General features: G+C 37.3%; 1 protein-coding gene across 3 annotated transcripts in view; it reads right to left on the bottom strand.

Moving 5' to 3' along the window:
• Positions 1-8,027, bottom strand: part of LOC110023066 (palmitoyl-protein thioesterase 1-like) — a 42,514-nt gene extending 34,487 nt beyond the window's left edge. For 2 of the 3 annotated variants that reach the window (XM_020722284.1, XM_020722285.1), the window contains exons 1-5: positions 7,739-8,027; positions 7,541-7,625; positions 3,840-3,891; positions 3,729-3,749; positions 3,602-3,655 (exon numbers count right to left, since the gene is read on the bottom strand). In XM_020722284.1, the coding sequence (XP_020577943.1) occupies positions 3,602-3,655; positions 3,729-3,749; positions 3,840-3,891; positions 7,541-7,625; positions 7,739-7,838 (312 nt within the window). In that variant the 5' untranslated portion in view covers positions 7,839-8,027. Of the gene's footprint in view, positions 1-3,601; positions 3,656-3,728; positions 3,750-3,839; positions 3,892-7,196; positions 7,241-7,540; positions 7,626-7,738 lie in introns of those variants that run through there. The other variant, XM_020722286.1, reaches the window with a different exon arrangement.
• Positions 8,028-15,750: the final 7,723 nt, after the last annotated feature.

Genomic DNA, 15,750 nt, shown 5'->3' with positions numbered 1-15,750 from the left:
GGGGCACACCTAAAGTCTAAGAGGTCTACACTGAGGACTAGGTAGATGGATTCTCACCTAAGGTGTGTGCTCCTAAAACTCTAGGAAACCTACTCTTTAACTTATGTTTAAGGTGATTTAAGGTTTTCTATATCTTCCAATTAATTAAATCATCAATCCCATCCTTATGACTTAACCATTTAAAAATAAATTAAAAAAAAAGAAGAAGGATAAGACAAGTCCCACTTCCAAAACTAGTAAAGTCAAGGGGGAAAGCGTTTAAATATCAATCAATTGAAACCCAAAACAGTGAGCAAAAAGGGGTCCGTAAAATCAATTATAAACCGTATGTAAATCAGCACTTAAAGGCTACATAAATCTCGCCAAAATAGTGTGTAGATCGCCTCAAAATTAGCCCATAAAAATGCCTCAAAACATTGTGTAAGCCTCTCTAAATCAGCAAGCAAAAGTACCCCTAAACAGTGTCGAAATTGTTCCAAAATGATGCCCAAATTATTTCCAAATTAGCATATAAATCCTAAGCATGAAAAGATACATTTCACATTAAGAAATAGAAGTATCTCTTATGTAGAATTAAATATCAGAGTTGTGTGATTATAAAACTTAGGTTCCATATATGCAGAGGATATAAGCATTGTATAGTATGCATGTAAAAATTGAAGCCAATGTAATAGATATGCAAGCACATAGCAATTGAGCGGCATGTATGTAATTCTTCTTATCCATTTTAAGGTTCGCTATTGTGATGGTGCGTCTTTCCTTGGCGAAGGCTATGACAGGGTTAGTATTAGTTTTTTTTATGTTTTATTCTTCCTTTGTCCATACTTCCGCAATGGTAAAAAAAATTTCAATCGTCACCGGTCGTTTAATCATGCTTAGTTGTTTATCACATTATGCATTACTCTCAACTTATTATACAATTCAACTCACTATCATTCAACTTTCAAATAATCACAATACTTTACACTAGAATATAGGACAGATTAAAATTAATTGTTGTGAGACAGTGCTATAAAATAATGCAGATTAAATAGCTTTGAAATAATTCCTGAAGTGCAGATGAAAGAACACAGCATACTAATGTAAAGTAAAAAAAAAATGTTAAGAAAGATTTACTAGCATGCCACTCAATTCCTATGCATTCTATCAGTTAAAAAAAACAAAGAAGCCCATCACCTTGTGTTTGCAGAAGAGCAAAAAATGGAAGAATGTGGTGTAGAATTAGTGCAATGCCACGAACTGTTCTCTTCTGCTTTAGCTGTTGCGCTTAAAAGGACGTGCGTGACTGGAGAATGCTCGTCTCCTCCTTCCGTATTCGAGAGGAAGAAGGGGGAGTTCGGCTCGGTGAGGGTGTTAGGCGCGAGGGTTGTGTCATATAAAATAAAGTGTTGCACTATGACAACCACCTCTTGAAGGGAGAGTGAGAGAGGGTAATACAGAAAGAGAGAGAGAAGAGAGAGATAAAGAAAAAAGTAAGATACATAATAAGAGAAAATGAGGAGAGAGAGAGACTGTGTGCAAGTGAGTGAGAGAGAGAAAGGGAGAGAGAAGGAGACTAAGTGAGAGTGGGAAAAAGGTAGAGAGAGAAAGAGCATAGAGAGGGAGAAAGGTTGAGTGATAGTGATGACCAGAGAGAGAGATAGAGAGATAGAGAGAAAGAGAGATTGCTCTCTTTATCTCTTAAGTCTTCTTTTTATCATTCTCAATCTCACTTTTTATCTCACACTCCTTTTTCATGATCTCTCTATCTCTTCTCAATCTCTTGGATATGCATGAGGCCTCGCCAAAAATCCTTCCTGCGCGTCTCCTCAGTCAAAATCAAATCACGAATATCTCCATATTTCAGCTTAGATTTGCCTACAGAACTGTTAATTGTAATCATCATGGCCTCCCAGCTATTAAGCAATGATGTCAACAAAATCAGCGCACGTATCTCATCATCAAAATCAATTTTAACATACGACAATTGATTTGTGATAGTATTGAAATTATTCAAATGTTGAGCAATAAAAAAAGCAACAGACACACCTTCTGTCATCTTTAAGTTAAATAATTTTTTTCATCAAGTACACATTGTTATTCATCGATGGCTTTTCATACATACCTGATAAAGTCGTCATGAGATTTGTAATAGTCCTCTCCTTGATGATGTTGTGGGCAACCGATCTCGACAGGGTTAATCGAATAACCCCCAGAACCTGTCAATCCAACAAATTTCGTTCCGCCTCGTCCATCATTTCTGATTGTTTTCCCAATAACGGAAGATGAAGTTTCTTCTCATAGAGGTAGTCATTTATCTGCATCCTCCAATAACCAAAATCTGTGTCATTGAACTTCTCGATCCCCGATGTCATTACTCCGTCTCCGCCCATCGTTCTTCCTTAGATTCGAACCCACCAGTTGTTGTGAAAAACAATGACAATAAAGTGAAAAATGTAACGAGTAAAATTGCAAGCAGAAAAACACCAGAGCGACACAGATTTACGTGATTCGGCAAATTTGTCTACGTCCACGGAGCTACAGAGAATTTTATTTCTTCAAATTACACCATCGAGCGCACCATCGAGCGCCTCGACGTTTACAAGAAAATCTCTATTTTCTTCTTTGTTTTCCTCTCTTTCTCTTAGCTCTCAAGAGGCGAGAAAAACTCATACTATTTTTATTACAACGGTTCTTAAACTGTTGTAATTGACAAACCATAAGAGACTATTTATAGAAACTAGGAGAGCAGTAGGTGGGTGTGGTAGGTGAGCGGTGGGTGGGATTCTTAATTAGAAAGCTAATTAACAACAGTTAATTAAATTGCGGTGGACCGAGTCACTACATTACCCAACATAATAATGGAAGCAAATCATAGGAGATACTCTCTACATTACCCAACATAATAATGGAAGAAAATCATGGGAGATACGATTGCCAGTCACCTGATTTGGGGTTTAGCAAAGAACTTAATTTCTTCCTAACCATTCAACTTCTCGACTCTAAATCGTGAAACCACCATTGAAAACCAGTATAGATTTGGAGACACCTAGATCCTCCTCTCCATATCGGAACTCCAAATGGAAGTTTCACAGCACTAGAATCGCATAACTATGGAACCCTGCATTTACGTATTCCAGCAGAAAAACGCATCTTTTCATCACATGCAAGCACTATGGGCATATAGCGATAACATATTGTGTTTGTAAATGATTACATGAAACAATATAAGGGTGTTTGGAGAAAGATTTAAAAAACAAAAAAAAAAACTTAATAAATTATGTAATGATTGATTTGTTCGCGAAATTTAGGATGCAAAGAGTATCACAACATATAATTATCTTGATAATAGCAATCTCAAATTAGAAAAACCAGAGCCAATAGCGAGTCCAAGTGTTATAGCAGGAAAAGTTCAAGGGACTAAAGAAATGTGGACTTTTAGATCTTTTTTTATAGGGTCGTTTTTTATGGTTGGCCAAGGTGCAGAAAATACACTATGGCTCGCATACTTATTTTTGAAGGAAGAACTACATATTGATGGTTCCAATGATATTTTTCGTATCAAAAAATAGCACAAATGAGGCAAGAAGAGTGAAAAAGAGAAAAAAAGTAAAATTATTACCTGAGAAAGGCCAACAATGTTAAAACCTCCACTCAGTTCCTTCATTTCCTTCACCTGATTAATAAATTAGATTGTGGCGGAGTTCAGCAAAACTCCAACAACGCTTGCCCAAAAATAGTGTTATTACCTTTTCACAAACAATATCTGTCTGTAAACATGAAAAGCAATAGTATCAGGACTCTTCAAAAATATAATTTTTCAAAAACAAGATTAGAATAGCATCATAAGGTGAAGCAACCTGTTTTTGAAGGGGCATAACCCATGAGTCCACTGAACCCTTTCCAATTTCCCTAAAAGAAAACAAAACAGTTCACAACAATAAGGGGGTTGAAATCACAAGCAACAAACAGGAAATTATAAATACTAGGGAATTGAAATGACCATCTATTGAAAACTAAGCATAATGCATATTATAAAACAACTCCCCTTCAAAAACTAAGTCAATTTATGTCAGTCACGATAAAGCTATCAAAAGCACACTGACACCGTTCTAAGGCTCCTAAACAGTGTGATATCGCACCAAAGGTGTCGGAGATGTTGTAGGGGGAATACCGTGAGTTGGGTGATGGGTAGAAGTTAATAATTGACAAGAACGGTGGTGGGACAGCAAACACACAGGGAAACAGAAGCAGTTCCCTACAGCTGGACTGCAGACTGGAGGTGTTCGGTGACTGCCGTTGCTGGAAACAACAGTCGCAAGTCAACTCAGCGAAGTCCGGGCAGCTGGAAAGCGAACCATATTGTGAATTTCTGCTGGAAACAGCAGCAAGAGGTTTGTTTGAAAACGGTTCGGCGGAAAACAGCAAGCAAATGGTGTGTCGGGGAGGTAAGGACATCGAAGGGGATCCACCGCCAGTTTCTAGGTAAGTTATGGGCGCACCACTTGCAAGAGAAAGAAGTTACAGCACTCCAGAGAGCAAAACTTAGAGAATAAACTTCTCAAATTATGAAATCAGAACACTAAAACTCAAAAACACTAATACATAATATATAGAAGTCCCTTGAAAACAAATACCTAATCTAATTAGAAACAAGGGAAATAGGTGAGAGCAAAAAAGGGAGGAAGCAATGGAAGGAACTCGGAGAAAATAAAGAAAGAAAGGAAAAAAGGAATAAATTTAATCCTCGGTTCGGTTGAGTCCCACTAGCGCCTCTCTCATAGCCTGTAGAAAGGCGGCACGAGGAATGATGGTTCCCACCTCTATCTAAGAGCTCATCACTATTGATTCATTTAATGGTAGAAGCACAATAAATTTCATGTCCTTGTTAAAAGTGTATGAATTTTGTAGTCATCGTGAAATGTGCCACTGTCATACTGCCACGATCGCCCCAATAGAATATGATATGCATTCATAGGCACGAAATCACACCCAACCTGATCCTATAGCTTGTCTCCAGTTGAGAATTCCACCAAACATCTCTTGTCGACACAAATCTCATTTCCATTGTTCAACAAAGTCAGGGCATACGATTGGGAACACTTCTGTGTAACGAGGCTCAATTTATCTACCACCTATGTAGAAATCATATTTTTACAACTGTCTCCATTTATAATGAGGTTGCACACCTTTCCATTACAGTGCAACGGGTACGGATGATGTTATGCCTGAGCCACTGTTGATCCCTCTTAGACTCGGTCTAGGGAACTCATTGAACCACAAGCATCTCACCATCACCATCACCATCGTCCAAGGGTAGCTGGCACTCTTCTCCATTCTCCTCCTCTAGGCCTTCACTCTCTTCCTCCTCCACTGCGCCTTGTTCGGTAAAAGAAATCACCCTTCTGTTGGAAAACTTGGATGTAATGTGTCTGTATTCATGACATTTGAAATGCTTATGGGATGAGAATGCTTTAGGGGTATTGGTCCGATCAACCCTCTTTCCTGTTGGCTTCTCTTCTCGAGGGATAGGTGAAGGTGTTCTAGTCGACATGATCTTGCTAACTGATCTGATTCAATGGTCGACTCTTGTTTGAAGGGTGGTAAGGACCTGATGTTACGGTGTCGTTTCTTCACCTTCAAGGCCAATATTTGGACATCTTGTTCCAATAGGGCTGCAACTAAACCATATTGTCAATAGGCGGTCTCAATCCTCCCAGATATTTAGCTACAATGTTCTCCTTGGGCTCCCCTAGTTCACACTTCAGCATGAGTTGTTTGAACTCCGGAGTGTATTCTTCTACTGAAAGATCTTTTTGTTGTAAGTGTGAAGCCTCAAGAACACATCAAGCAAGTAATTTGTCAGCAGATACTTGCGCTACATCTCCCTTTTAATATTGGACCAGGTAGTAATTTTATTTTTTCTCTCATGAAGGCCTAGTCGTTTCTAGTATTCCCACCACAGCAACGCACTCTTCTTCAGTTTGATGACGACCACTTTTACACTTTTTTCAGGTGCGACGTCCTTCTATTCAAAGACTTGTTCCATTGTCTAGAGCCATTCAATAAACTCGTCTAAGTTCATGCAGCTGTCAAAATCTGGTAGGGCCACCTTGACTCCAAAATCACCTTCTCTCTTCCTACACTCAATGCAGAAACGACGCGACATCTGTTCTTTGTCGCTTGAAACGTCTTTGTGAAAAGGATTTTTGTCATTTCTTTCGCCTGGGTGGTCACCATTATTGTTGTGAGTGACTTCATCACGTTGTCTTCTTTCAAAATTAATGAACCTCTACCGTAATTGAATGATTTCCCTCTGCATGAATTCTATGGTAATTTCCTGAGTACAATGTTAGGAATTCTTTCTTGGTGGCATGGTGTCTTGTTCTTCAAACAGAACTTTCGGCCAGCTTTGATATCAAATGACACCGTTCTTGGCCTCCTAGACAGTGTGATAACGCACGAAAGGTGTTGGAGTAGTTGTAGGGTGAATACCGCGAGTTGGGTGATGAGTGGCGGTCGATAATTGACACGATCTATGGCGAGACAGCGAACCCACGGGGATATGGAAGCAGTTCCCTGTGGCTGGACTGCAGATTGGTGGTGTTTGGCGTCTGCTCTTGCTGGAACAATGGTCGAAAGTTGACCCAGCAAAGTCCGAATGGCTGGAGAGTGAACCAGGGTGATGACGTTGTGAATTTATTCTGGTAACAGCAGCAGGAGATTTGTTTGAAGGCAGTCAAACGGAAAACAGTGAGCAAAAGGCGCCTCAGGGAGGCAAGGACGTCAAGGGTAATCCAGCACCAGTTTTTGGGCAAGCTACTGGCTCGCCACTTGCCAGAGAAAGAGATTACAACACTCCGGAGAGCAAAACTAACATAATACACTTCTCAAATTATGAAATCAGAAAACTAAAAGTCCAAAATCCTAATACATAACATAGAAGTCCCCCTCAAAGCAAATGCCTAACTAGAAACAATAAAAATAGGTAAGAATCAAAAAACAAGGAAGCGAAGGAAGGAAAGTTGCAGGAAATAAAGAAACATAACAAAAAAAAGAAAAAAAATTAATTCTCGGTTCGGTCCAGACTCCCGTAGTCGCGGGGGCCAGATGCCGCGGATTGCGGCATCGCTGGAAATACCCGCGTCCCGCGTCACACACTCTACCGAAAAAATCCCCAAAGCAATCACCATCCAGCCTTCATAATGGAACCTTACCAGTAAACAAACTCAAAAAGGGGACGCATGAAGTAACTGAAAACGCAACTGCTTCCTCCGAGCAACTCCAATAATTGAAACAAAATTGTAAATAAAAAACAGGCGACAAAAGAAATAAATAAATAAACTTTGAAAAAGGAATTCCCCAGCTATCAGCGAAAACCAGGTTAGGCAGTCCATTTACTAAGAAGGCGCAATTAAACCTAAACATCACCATCTCGCCTTCCCTCCATTAACGAAACGACGGACCAAACCATAATAAACGTAACACCATCGCCATAAACAAATCGATCTTCGCAATACAATCCAAAGAAAATCATAAGAATTCGGACAGAGTTACCCACAAACAGTATCCCTGAGAATTAGACCACTCGCTCAGTAACTCGGTGAAGTGCTTCATCCCCCGATTACCGCACGCGTCTCCAATTCCTGAACAAAGTGAACGACAGCATTGATAAACAAAAACCTGAAATCTCCACCTGCCACAAACCCCCATCAACGAAAATGGAGCAATACAAGGAGGCATACACGAGTATACGAACCATGTATGACGATAAACGGCAGGGATAATGAGCTCGGAAGAGAAGAGCAGAAGATCGCAAGTGCTACGAGGAACTTGGGCAGCAAAGTACCCATTTCCATGCCTCTTCGACCGATCTCCGGCGTAGAAATCTTCAACAGAGATCGGCAGTTGGGGAATCGGAAGCAAGGGGCGGAATTCTCGATATTCCGGCTTATATAATGATTAGTTTTTAGAGAAGGCACGCCTAATTGCGTCACCGTTTGATCTCCGGCGATCAGGGAGAACACGCACCATGAAAATGCTGAAAATAATTATAAGGGCATTTACACACAAAACACCCAATACAATTGTAATTAAGTAAACTTCAATTTTTTTTTTATATTTATGCCATCCAATTCTTTTATATAATTCTTTAAAAATAGAATTGATATTTTAATAAATAATTAAAATGGCAGATATATACAAATTAAAGTTTAGACGATAAATATGAACCTACAGTCTGTGTATAGTGTAAAATCACAATCACATTTTTCGAATAAGCGATCGAAACGTGTTTTTCAAACGGTACGGTGGCATCTTGAAAATATTGTCGCACTTATAAGCTGCCACAAACGGGCCCTTAGTGGTGTGTGTGTAAATTTTTCATAATTATATATGTCGTAATATCTGAGTTTTTTAATTTATTTTAAAATTAGTGACTATAAAAAATATCAATATATTCCTTGAAATTTATGGATAACCAACTAAATGTAATACACATAATAAAAAAAAGTATAGTTGTATCATTGACATCAAAAATGTCAAACCCAAGCATCAATTGTTAATATTTTTTGTTTCAACCATGTAATTAAGTTTATATTTTATGTATCAAAATTAGTGATTCTTAGTATACTTGAAGAAAAAAAAAATTCAATTTCATGTAGCTTTTATTGTAGAAAACTAAACGATAGTCTAACAATGATTAAGTGACTGTTTTTAACAGTTTACTATTTATTTTATGTTTTAGACCGTCATCACCGTTCCATTTAAATAACTGATTTCTAAAAATTTATGTGGCGTAAAGTTTGTTTTTTTTCAATCTTACTGGTTAAAGTATAATATATATATATATATATATAGATTACATTAAATTTAATAAAATAATGTTAATAGGTCCTATAAAATAGAAGTGATGTGTGCTAGAAAATTTGCGGCGGTAGAGTAATGGATTATCGTCTTAGTGTTGCGCGAGGATTCAGCATACACTCAGGTGAAAATGAATTAAGTTGTGATAACACCAGAAGTTTTTACGTGGAAAACCAGTAAAGGGGAAAAACGACGGGACCTGGCACAGTCACAGGGTCTGACCCATTTGTAAAAATCCACTATAAGTTGATGATTACAGATGCCCCTTGTCCCACAGGCGGAAAAGGATTACTAGTTTTCCAAGTTACAACGTCGACTGACGACGTCTAGTCAGCGGTGTTTGACGGAGGTCGGCGGTGATCGACGATAGTTGATGATAATCGATGACGGTCGGCGGTGATTGATGGAAGTCAGTGGTGGCTGACGACAGTCGATGACGGTCAGCGGTGGTCGACGGAGGTCAGCTGTGATCGACAGTGGTTGTCTACGGTTAGTGGTGGTCGATGACGATCGACGATGGCTAGGATGACCTTGGACTTGAACTCCTTCTCAAAGCCTCAAGTTCTCTCTTAAGCCTATTCCCTTTTATGTGAGGGGTGAGGCTCTATTTATAGTGTTTTGAGTCCAAGAAATACAAGAATATGAACCATTTTGATCGGACGGTTCGGAGAGCTTCCTTTGATCAGATGACGTTTGATGGACATTTGAGCGACTTAACAATGTCGGAATTGAGCAATCTTAGGCTCGTTGGATTATTCTTGTCGAGACGATTGATTTGACAATAAATTCGCTAGATTCGACATCCGTTTGACCTTTCAAATGCTTCAGAAATCTTACAATAGTGGTTTAATGATTTGATCCGGGCTTGATTTGACTTGAATTAGACTGATTTTCATATCATTAAGTTTATCTCATCGAGCCGATCAGTCTGACTATAAGTTTGCTACAACAAGAACTACTGCTACTCTACTTACAGCTTTACAACCACCATTTCAAAGAACTGCTACTCTAAACAAACCTCAAGTCTCAATTTAGGATGAAACAAAACCAGCAAGCTCTAGACACTAATCTTCGTTTTGTCTCCTCCTATAATCCCAAAGATCTTCTAATAATCAATCATATCCTTTAAGACCTCCAATGTGTTAGAAACGGTGGAGCTCGGTCATCTATGCTTGGGCGGTTACTTTGCTTTGGAGAGTCACACCTCTTCACAAATAACCACTCCCGCCTTCCTCTTTTGTGAAGTGAAGCATCTCTTCACCCCCTCCTATTCATGATTAAAGATTCAGATGGTTTTCCTTGGGTTTAGTAGTCACACTTTGAGTTCTTCGGTTTCCTCGGGATAGATGAAGGTTTCCTCGGAGCAGAGGAAGAGAAGTGCAAGGAGGAGCAGTTCCTTGCGGCAAAAGAAAGAAGAAAGAAGAAGAAGAAAATTGTTCTCCCTAGGCTTTTTCTTGGTGGCTTACGACATAAGAGAAATTGGGTTTATTTCTCTTGTAAGTTTTTTTCTTCGGTGTATCTCGGTATAGAGAGAGAAGAATAGAGAGAAACGAAGAGTGAGAGATCCTCTTGTAAGTCGAGGTGATCGACTGTTATAAATTCCTCAAGAAGTAAAATCCTCTGCAACTCCATGGACGTAGATAATTTGTCGAATCACGTAAATATGTGTGTTTCACTGTGTTGTTTTTCTGTGTGATTTTTCTAGTTCTTTTTTTCACTTTGTCTATCATTCTCATGTTTAATTTATATATATATACCACATCAACTGGTATATATAGATCTCGCAACAACAACAATTGATATCAGAGCTTTGTTCGGATCTGAGGAAGAATGATGGCTGCAGATGAAATGAAAATTTCAGGGATTGAGAAGTTTGATGACACAGATTTTGGTTATTTATTAGAGAATACAGATAGAGGATTATCTTTATGGGAAGAAACTTCATCTTTCGTTATTGGGGAAAAGACCTGAAAAGATGGATGAGGCTAAATGAAATTTGTTGGATCTTGTTGGATCGACTTGGATCGACAAGTTCTGAGGGTTATTTGATTGACCCTATCGAAGTCAGTAGCACACGTCGTTGTCAAGGAAACAACAAATATAGATCTCATGACAATCTTATCAGGTATGTATGAAAAGTCATCGACGAATAACTAAGGTTCACTTGATGAAGAAGTTATTCAAGTTGAATATGGTGAAAGATGTTTTTGTTGCTTAACACCTGAATGATTTCAATAATATCACAAATCAATTGTCGTATGTGGAAATTGATTTTGATGATGAGATATGTGCACTGATCTTGTTGGCTTCATTGTCAGATAGTTGGGAAGCCATGAGAATAGCAGTTAGGAGTTCTGCAGGTAAATTTAAACTGAAATACGATGATATTCGTGATTTGATTTTGGCTGAGGAAGTTCACAAGAAAGATTATGGCGAGGTCTCAGGTTCGAGTTCAGCACTGAATGTTGATTTCATAATGAGGTGGCATGACAGAAACTCAAGTATAGGGAAATCAAAATCAAAGTTTAGTAAGCAGACAACCTGTTGGAATTGTGGCAAGACTGACTACATAAAGAGGAATACATAAAGAGGAAACTACATAAAGAGGAACTGCAGAAATCCTAAGAAGATGGAGAAAGATAAAGCAAATGTGGTATATGAAGAATCATAGGATGCATTATTGTTGGTAGTTCATAGTTCTGTTGAAGACTTTATATTGGATTCAAGGGCTTTGAATGTGGTAGGAAATCTACCTGAGGCCACAGTGCAGGGCAGAGTTGGAAGTGAAGAGGAAAGTGGGTCCGGGGCACCCATTCCTATTGTTCCACAGATAGATATTAAAGAACCACAGAGCTATGAAGAAATCTTGTAAAATGAAAGTTCGAGCAAGTGAGAGCTAACAAAACTTCCACCATGGAAGAAGACATTGCACAACAAGTGGGTGTACTAGGTGAAGACTGAGCGTGATGTCAGTAAGATGTACAAGGCTAGACTTGTTGAAAAAGGCTTTCAGCAGAGACAAAATGTTGCTCGTGCAGTGGGAGTTGTAAGAAGAGACAAGAGTGACCCAGGAAATAGCTTGGAGGTGCAAAGCTATGTGGATTCTGCTAATATGTTAACTAAGGGTAATACTCTTGAGAAACTGAAGTTGTGCATAGTTTCAGTTGGTCTTCTGGAGTGAAGACAAGTGAAGACAAAGGCTTTGACAAAGGCTTTGAGTAACAGAGGTGGATGATTCATGGTGGAGGATACATGTTGAAGAAAAAGGCGACACCACCAATGGAGGATATCAGTTTGAGGAAAGAGATGTTGAAGCCTGTGTACTAGTCTCCAAGTGGGAGAATTTTCAGAAACGGTGGAACCGGTCCACTATGCTTGGGCGGTTACTTTGCTTTGGAGAGTCACACTCTTCAAAAATATCCACTCCCGCCTTCCTTTTTTGTGAAGTGAAACATCTCTTCACTCCCTCCTATTCGTGATAAAAGCTTCTAATGACTCTCCTTGGGTTTATTAGTCACGCTTTGAGTTCTTCTTTGGTTTCCTCGGGGTAGAGGAAGAGAAGTGCAAGGAGGAGCAGTTCCTTGAGGCAGAAGGAAAAAAGAAAAAAGAAGAAAAGATTGTTCTTTCTAGGCTTCTTATTAGTGTCATGTGGCAGAAGAGAAATTGAGTTTATAAATTGAGTTTATTTCTCTTTTCTCTTGTAAGTTTATTTTATTCGGTGTATCTCGGTATATAGAGAGAAGAATAGAGAGAGAAGAAGAGAGAGAGCTGCGAAGAGTGAGAGATTCCTCTTGTAAGTCGATGTGATCGACTGGTGTAAATTTTTCAAGTAGTAAAATCATCTGCAACTTCGTGGACGTATGCAATTTTCCGAATCACATAAATCTATGTGTTCCGCTGTGTTGTTCTTTTTTTGATGTGATTTTTCTCGTTTTATTTTTCACTTCGTCGATCATTCTCCTGTTTTATTTATTTATATATATACCACATCAATATATATACTACATCAATTCATATATCTAGATCTCGCAATAACAACACAATGCACCCACCATTGGAACCCTTCAAAGCTCACATATGGGCTTTCTAAGAAATCCAAACCAACTCAATAAATTAAGAGAAAGATTTTTACTCTTCTTTCCTTATTGAAGATGATGAATCAAATCGAGCCTTGTTGCCCATGAGAGTATAGTTGGTTGTCTGGTTATTTCATACATATTCAAATATAATTCTCAATGATCGAGCTAGTATGGTGAATCCACCATCTAAAATTTTTATACATAGTTTGAGGTCATGAGATTCCTTCTAAGCAGCATAATTCATAGTTGCTAATAGAGTGTTGTATTGTTAAATTAATCAGATTATATTCATAATTAAGTGATATTGAGAATGATAATTTTAAGATGATGAATCCATATCATTCTAACTTTTTCTTAATGTGTTACTCATAGGTTCTCGTTATCCTTTAATGTGTGTTAACTCCCTTTTAATTTAGAGTGATTCAATAACTATCATCTTGTTTATTTTCTATGTTTAGAGATAATCGCCTTGCTTAGTTATAGTGTTTCATCATTTGTCTTATGGATTGAGTTTCTTAAAACATATGCAAACTTATTATGATAGTAATCCTTGAATTATAGAATAATTCATGATATTAATTAAGTTAAATTAGACTATTTTATCTATAAAATGTCTCTCAGAAGCACTCTCTTTATAAGTATCTAAGGGGAATTAATTTCCTTCACTATACTAATCAACTTAGATTATTTATTTAGTTTTAAATTGACTATTTATTTTGTTCATATGACTTCTCATGAGTATTTTACATTAGTTGAGATGTGGCATTTTTAGTCCAATCTCATTACATATATCTTATTGTAAAATTTCATACACAAGACAAGGAATCTTATTTTTCTCCTCAACAACTACCACCGTGACTAATGCCAAATATCACTTCATAATGTGTTGAAATCGTTATCACTTATAATGATGTGCTTCATCAACAAAGTCAACTATTTCGATCAATAATATCTTCTTAGTCATTAAGCCCAAGAGAAATGAACTTCATTGTCTCTTTTTTTTATATAATCATGATATTTTCAATTTGTTCTTATAAATCAGATTATTTTATAAATTTGATTGAAGCATTTGAATTACCTAGATTAACTTCAAAGGGAATAATTGATTCTATATGATATAAGAACTTCATATGATTCAACTGCCTCTCGCAAAAAGCACGAATGGTGTGTTTATATATGTATGTATGTGTGTGTGTGTGTGTGTGTGTGTGTGTGTCGCATACTCAGATTAGTTGATCGGGCATCTGCTTGTCAGTTGTATGTCTTCACTGGTATTCAATTCCCCCTATGGAGGGTGTGGTATTCAAATTGTTAGGAGCATCGGGAATTGTCGGGGCTCGTATAATAGCCTCAAGTCATTCCTTTGGAAACACACACACACACACACATACATTCAACACCTATTAAAATAAACATCAATAGAAAACACAATAACATGAAAATGCTCAGGTCTGATGAGAATGAATCATGGGCCACACACAAACTAACTTGTAAATATTTTTATAAGTTACAAGCAAATAAAGGTGAAATATCGCAAAGGAATTATAACTCTAATGATTTAAAAATGTTTCACCGTTATAAAGATAATTCGTTGTCTGATGTTATTGGGAATCACTCATAAGAGTTCTAAAATTAGTTACTTGTGATTGAATACAACATTAATAAACAATATATCATCTTGAAGGATATAAATACTATCATAATTCCTACACTTAATAGATCTAATTTTGAAGTGATTATTTCACTATTTTGTGTAGTTGTGGACCATAATTCTTTCATGCATCCAAAAAAAAAAGAAAAAAACAAGATTTATTTTAATTTCGAGGCATAATTTCCCTAGAGACAACCCTTTCTAGCTAATAAAATCATAAGAAAATGCATTTTCTAAGAAATTTCTCAATTTAAAAGGTAGCTAACATTATTTGATGATTTTATTGTTTAGTTTCCAGTATTGTATTTTAGAATTTAAAAATGAATTAAAGGAGTAGGGAGCACAAGATATTGAGAATGCCAGTGATTACCCTATTATATCTTATGATTGGGATTTATATTAATATTTGATTTAAGTTATGCACGTTTTAGAATGTAGAAACATTATTACCCTAAACGTATGCAGAAATGCATACACTGTCCGATCTACACCGTTCATCATTTTTAAAAAAATAAAAAATGAGGTCCACCAAAATACATGTTTGCTCTGATGAACGGTGTAGATCAGACAACGTCTGCATTTCTACATACGGTGTCCGCATGGAATAATTTTTCTAGAATAGAATGTAAGGACCTATGTTAGAAGGAAAGAGTCATCGAAAATTCTTGGAGAAGCTATTCCCATGACGAGGCCAACAAGGTCACCTCAGACCTTAAACAAAGACGAGCTCTGTTTTCTGAAAAAATAGATGATTCTTCATTCATCACTCTGGTTTGGGCGTGCAAGGCATCTTCAGGAATCTATAAGAAAATAGATGTTAGCACTGTAATATAGGCAAAGCACAACAACATATCATAAACAAAGCAAACCATATGACCTTAGTCCCCTCGGGCAGCACATTTCTTTGTCAAGTTTTTCCTAGGTTCTTTTATAGGTTTTTCATGTCTTTTCTTCCTTCTTATCTATAATTCTCTGTTGTTTCCTTTTGTTCATTTTTCTGTACTTCGTTGTTTCTTTTTTTTTACTGTGGTTACACGACTGACTTGTAAATATTTTTATAAGTTACAAGCAAATAAAGGTGAAATATCACAAAAGGAATTATAGCTCTAATGATTTTAAAATGTTTCACCATTATAAAGATAATTCGTTGTTTGATGTTATTGGGAATCACTCATA

The sequence above is a fragment of the Phalaenopsis equestris genome, unplaced genomic scaffold, assembly GCF_001263595.1.
Source record: "Phalaenopsis equestris unplaced genomic scaffold, ASM126359v1 Scaffold000209, whole genome shotgun sequence".
Classification (NCBI taxonomy): Eukaryota; Viridiplantae; Streptophyta; class Magnoliopsida; order Asparagales; family Orchidaceae; genus Phalaenopsis; species Phalaenopsis equestris.
The sequence above is the reverse complement of the archived record's forward strand: the minus strand, read 5'-3'. Positions and strand labels throughout refer to the sequence as shown.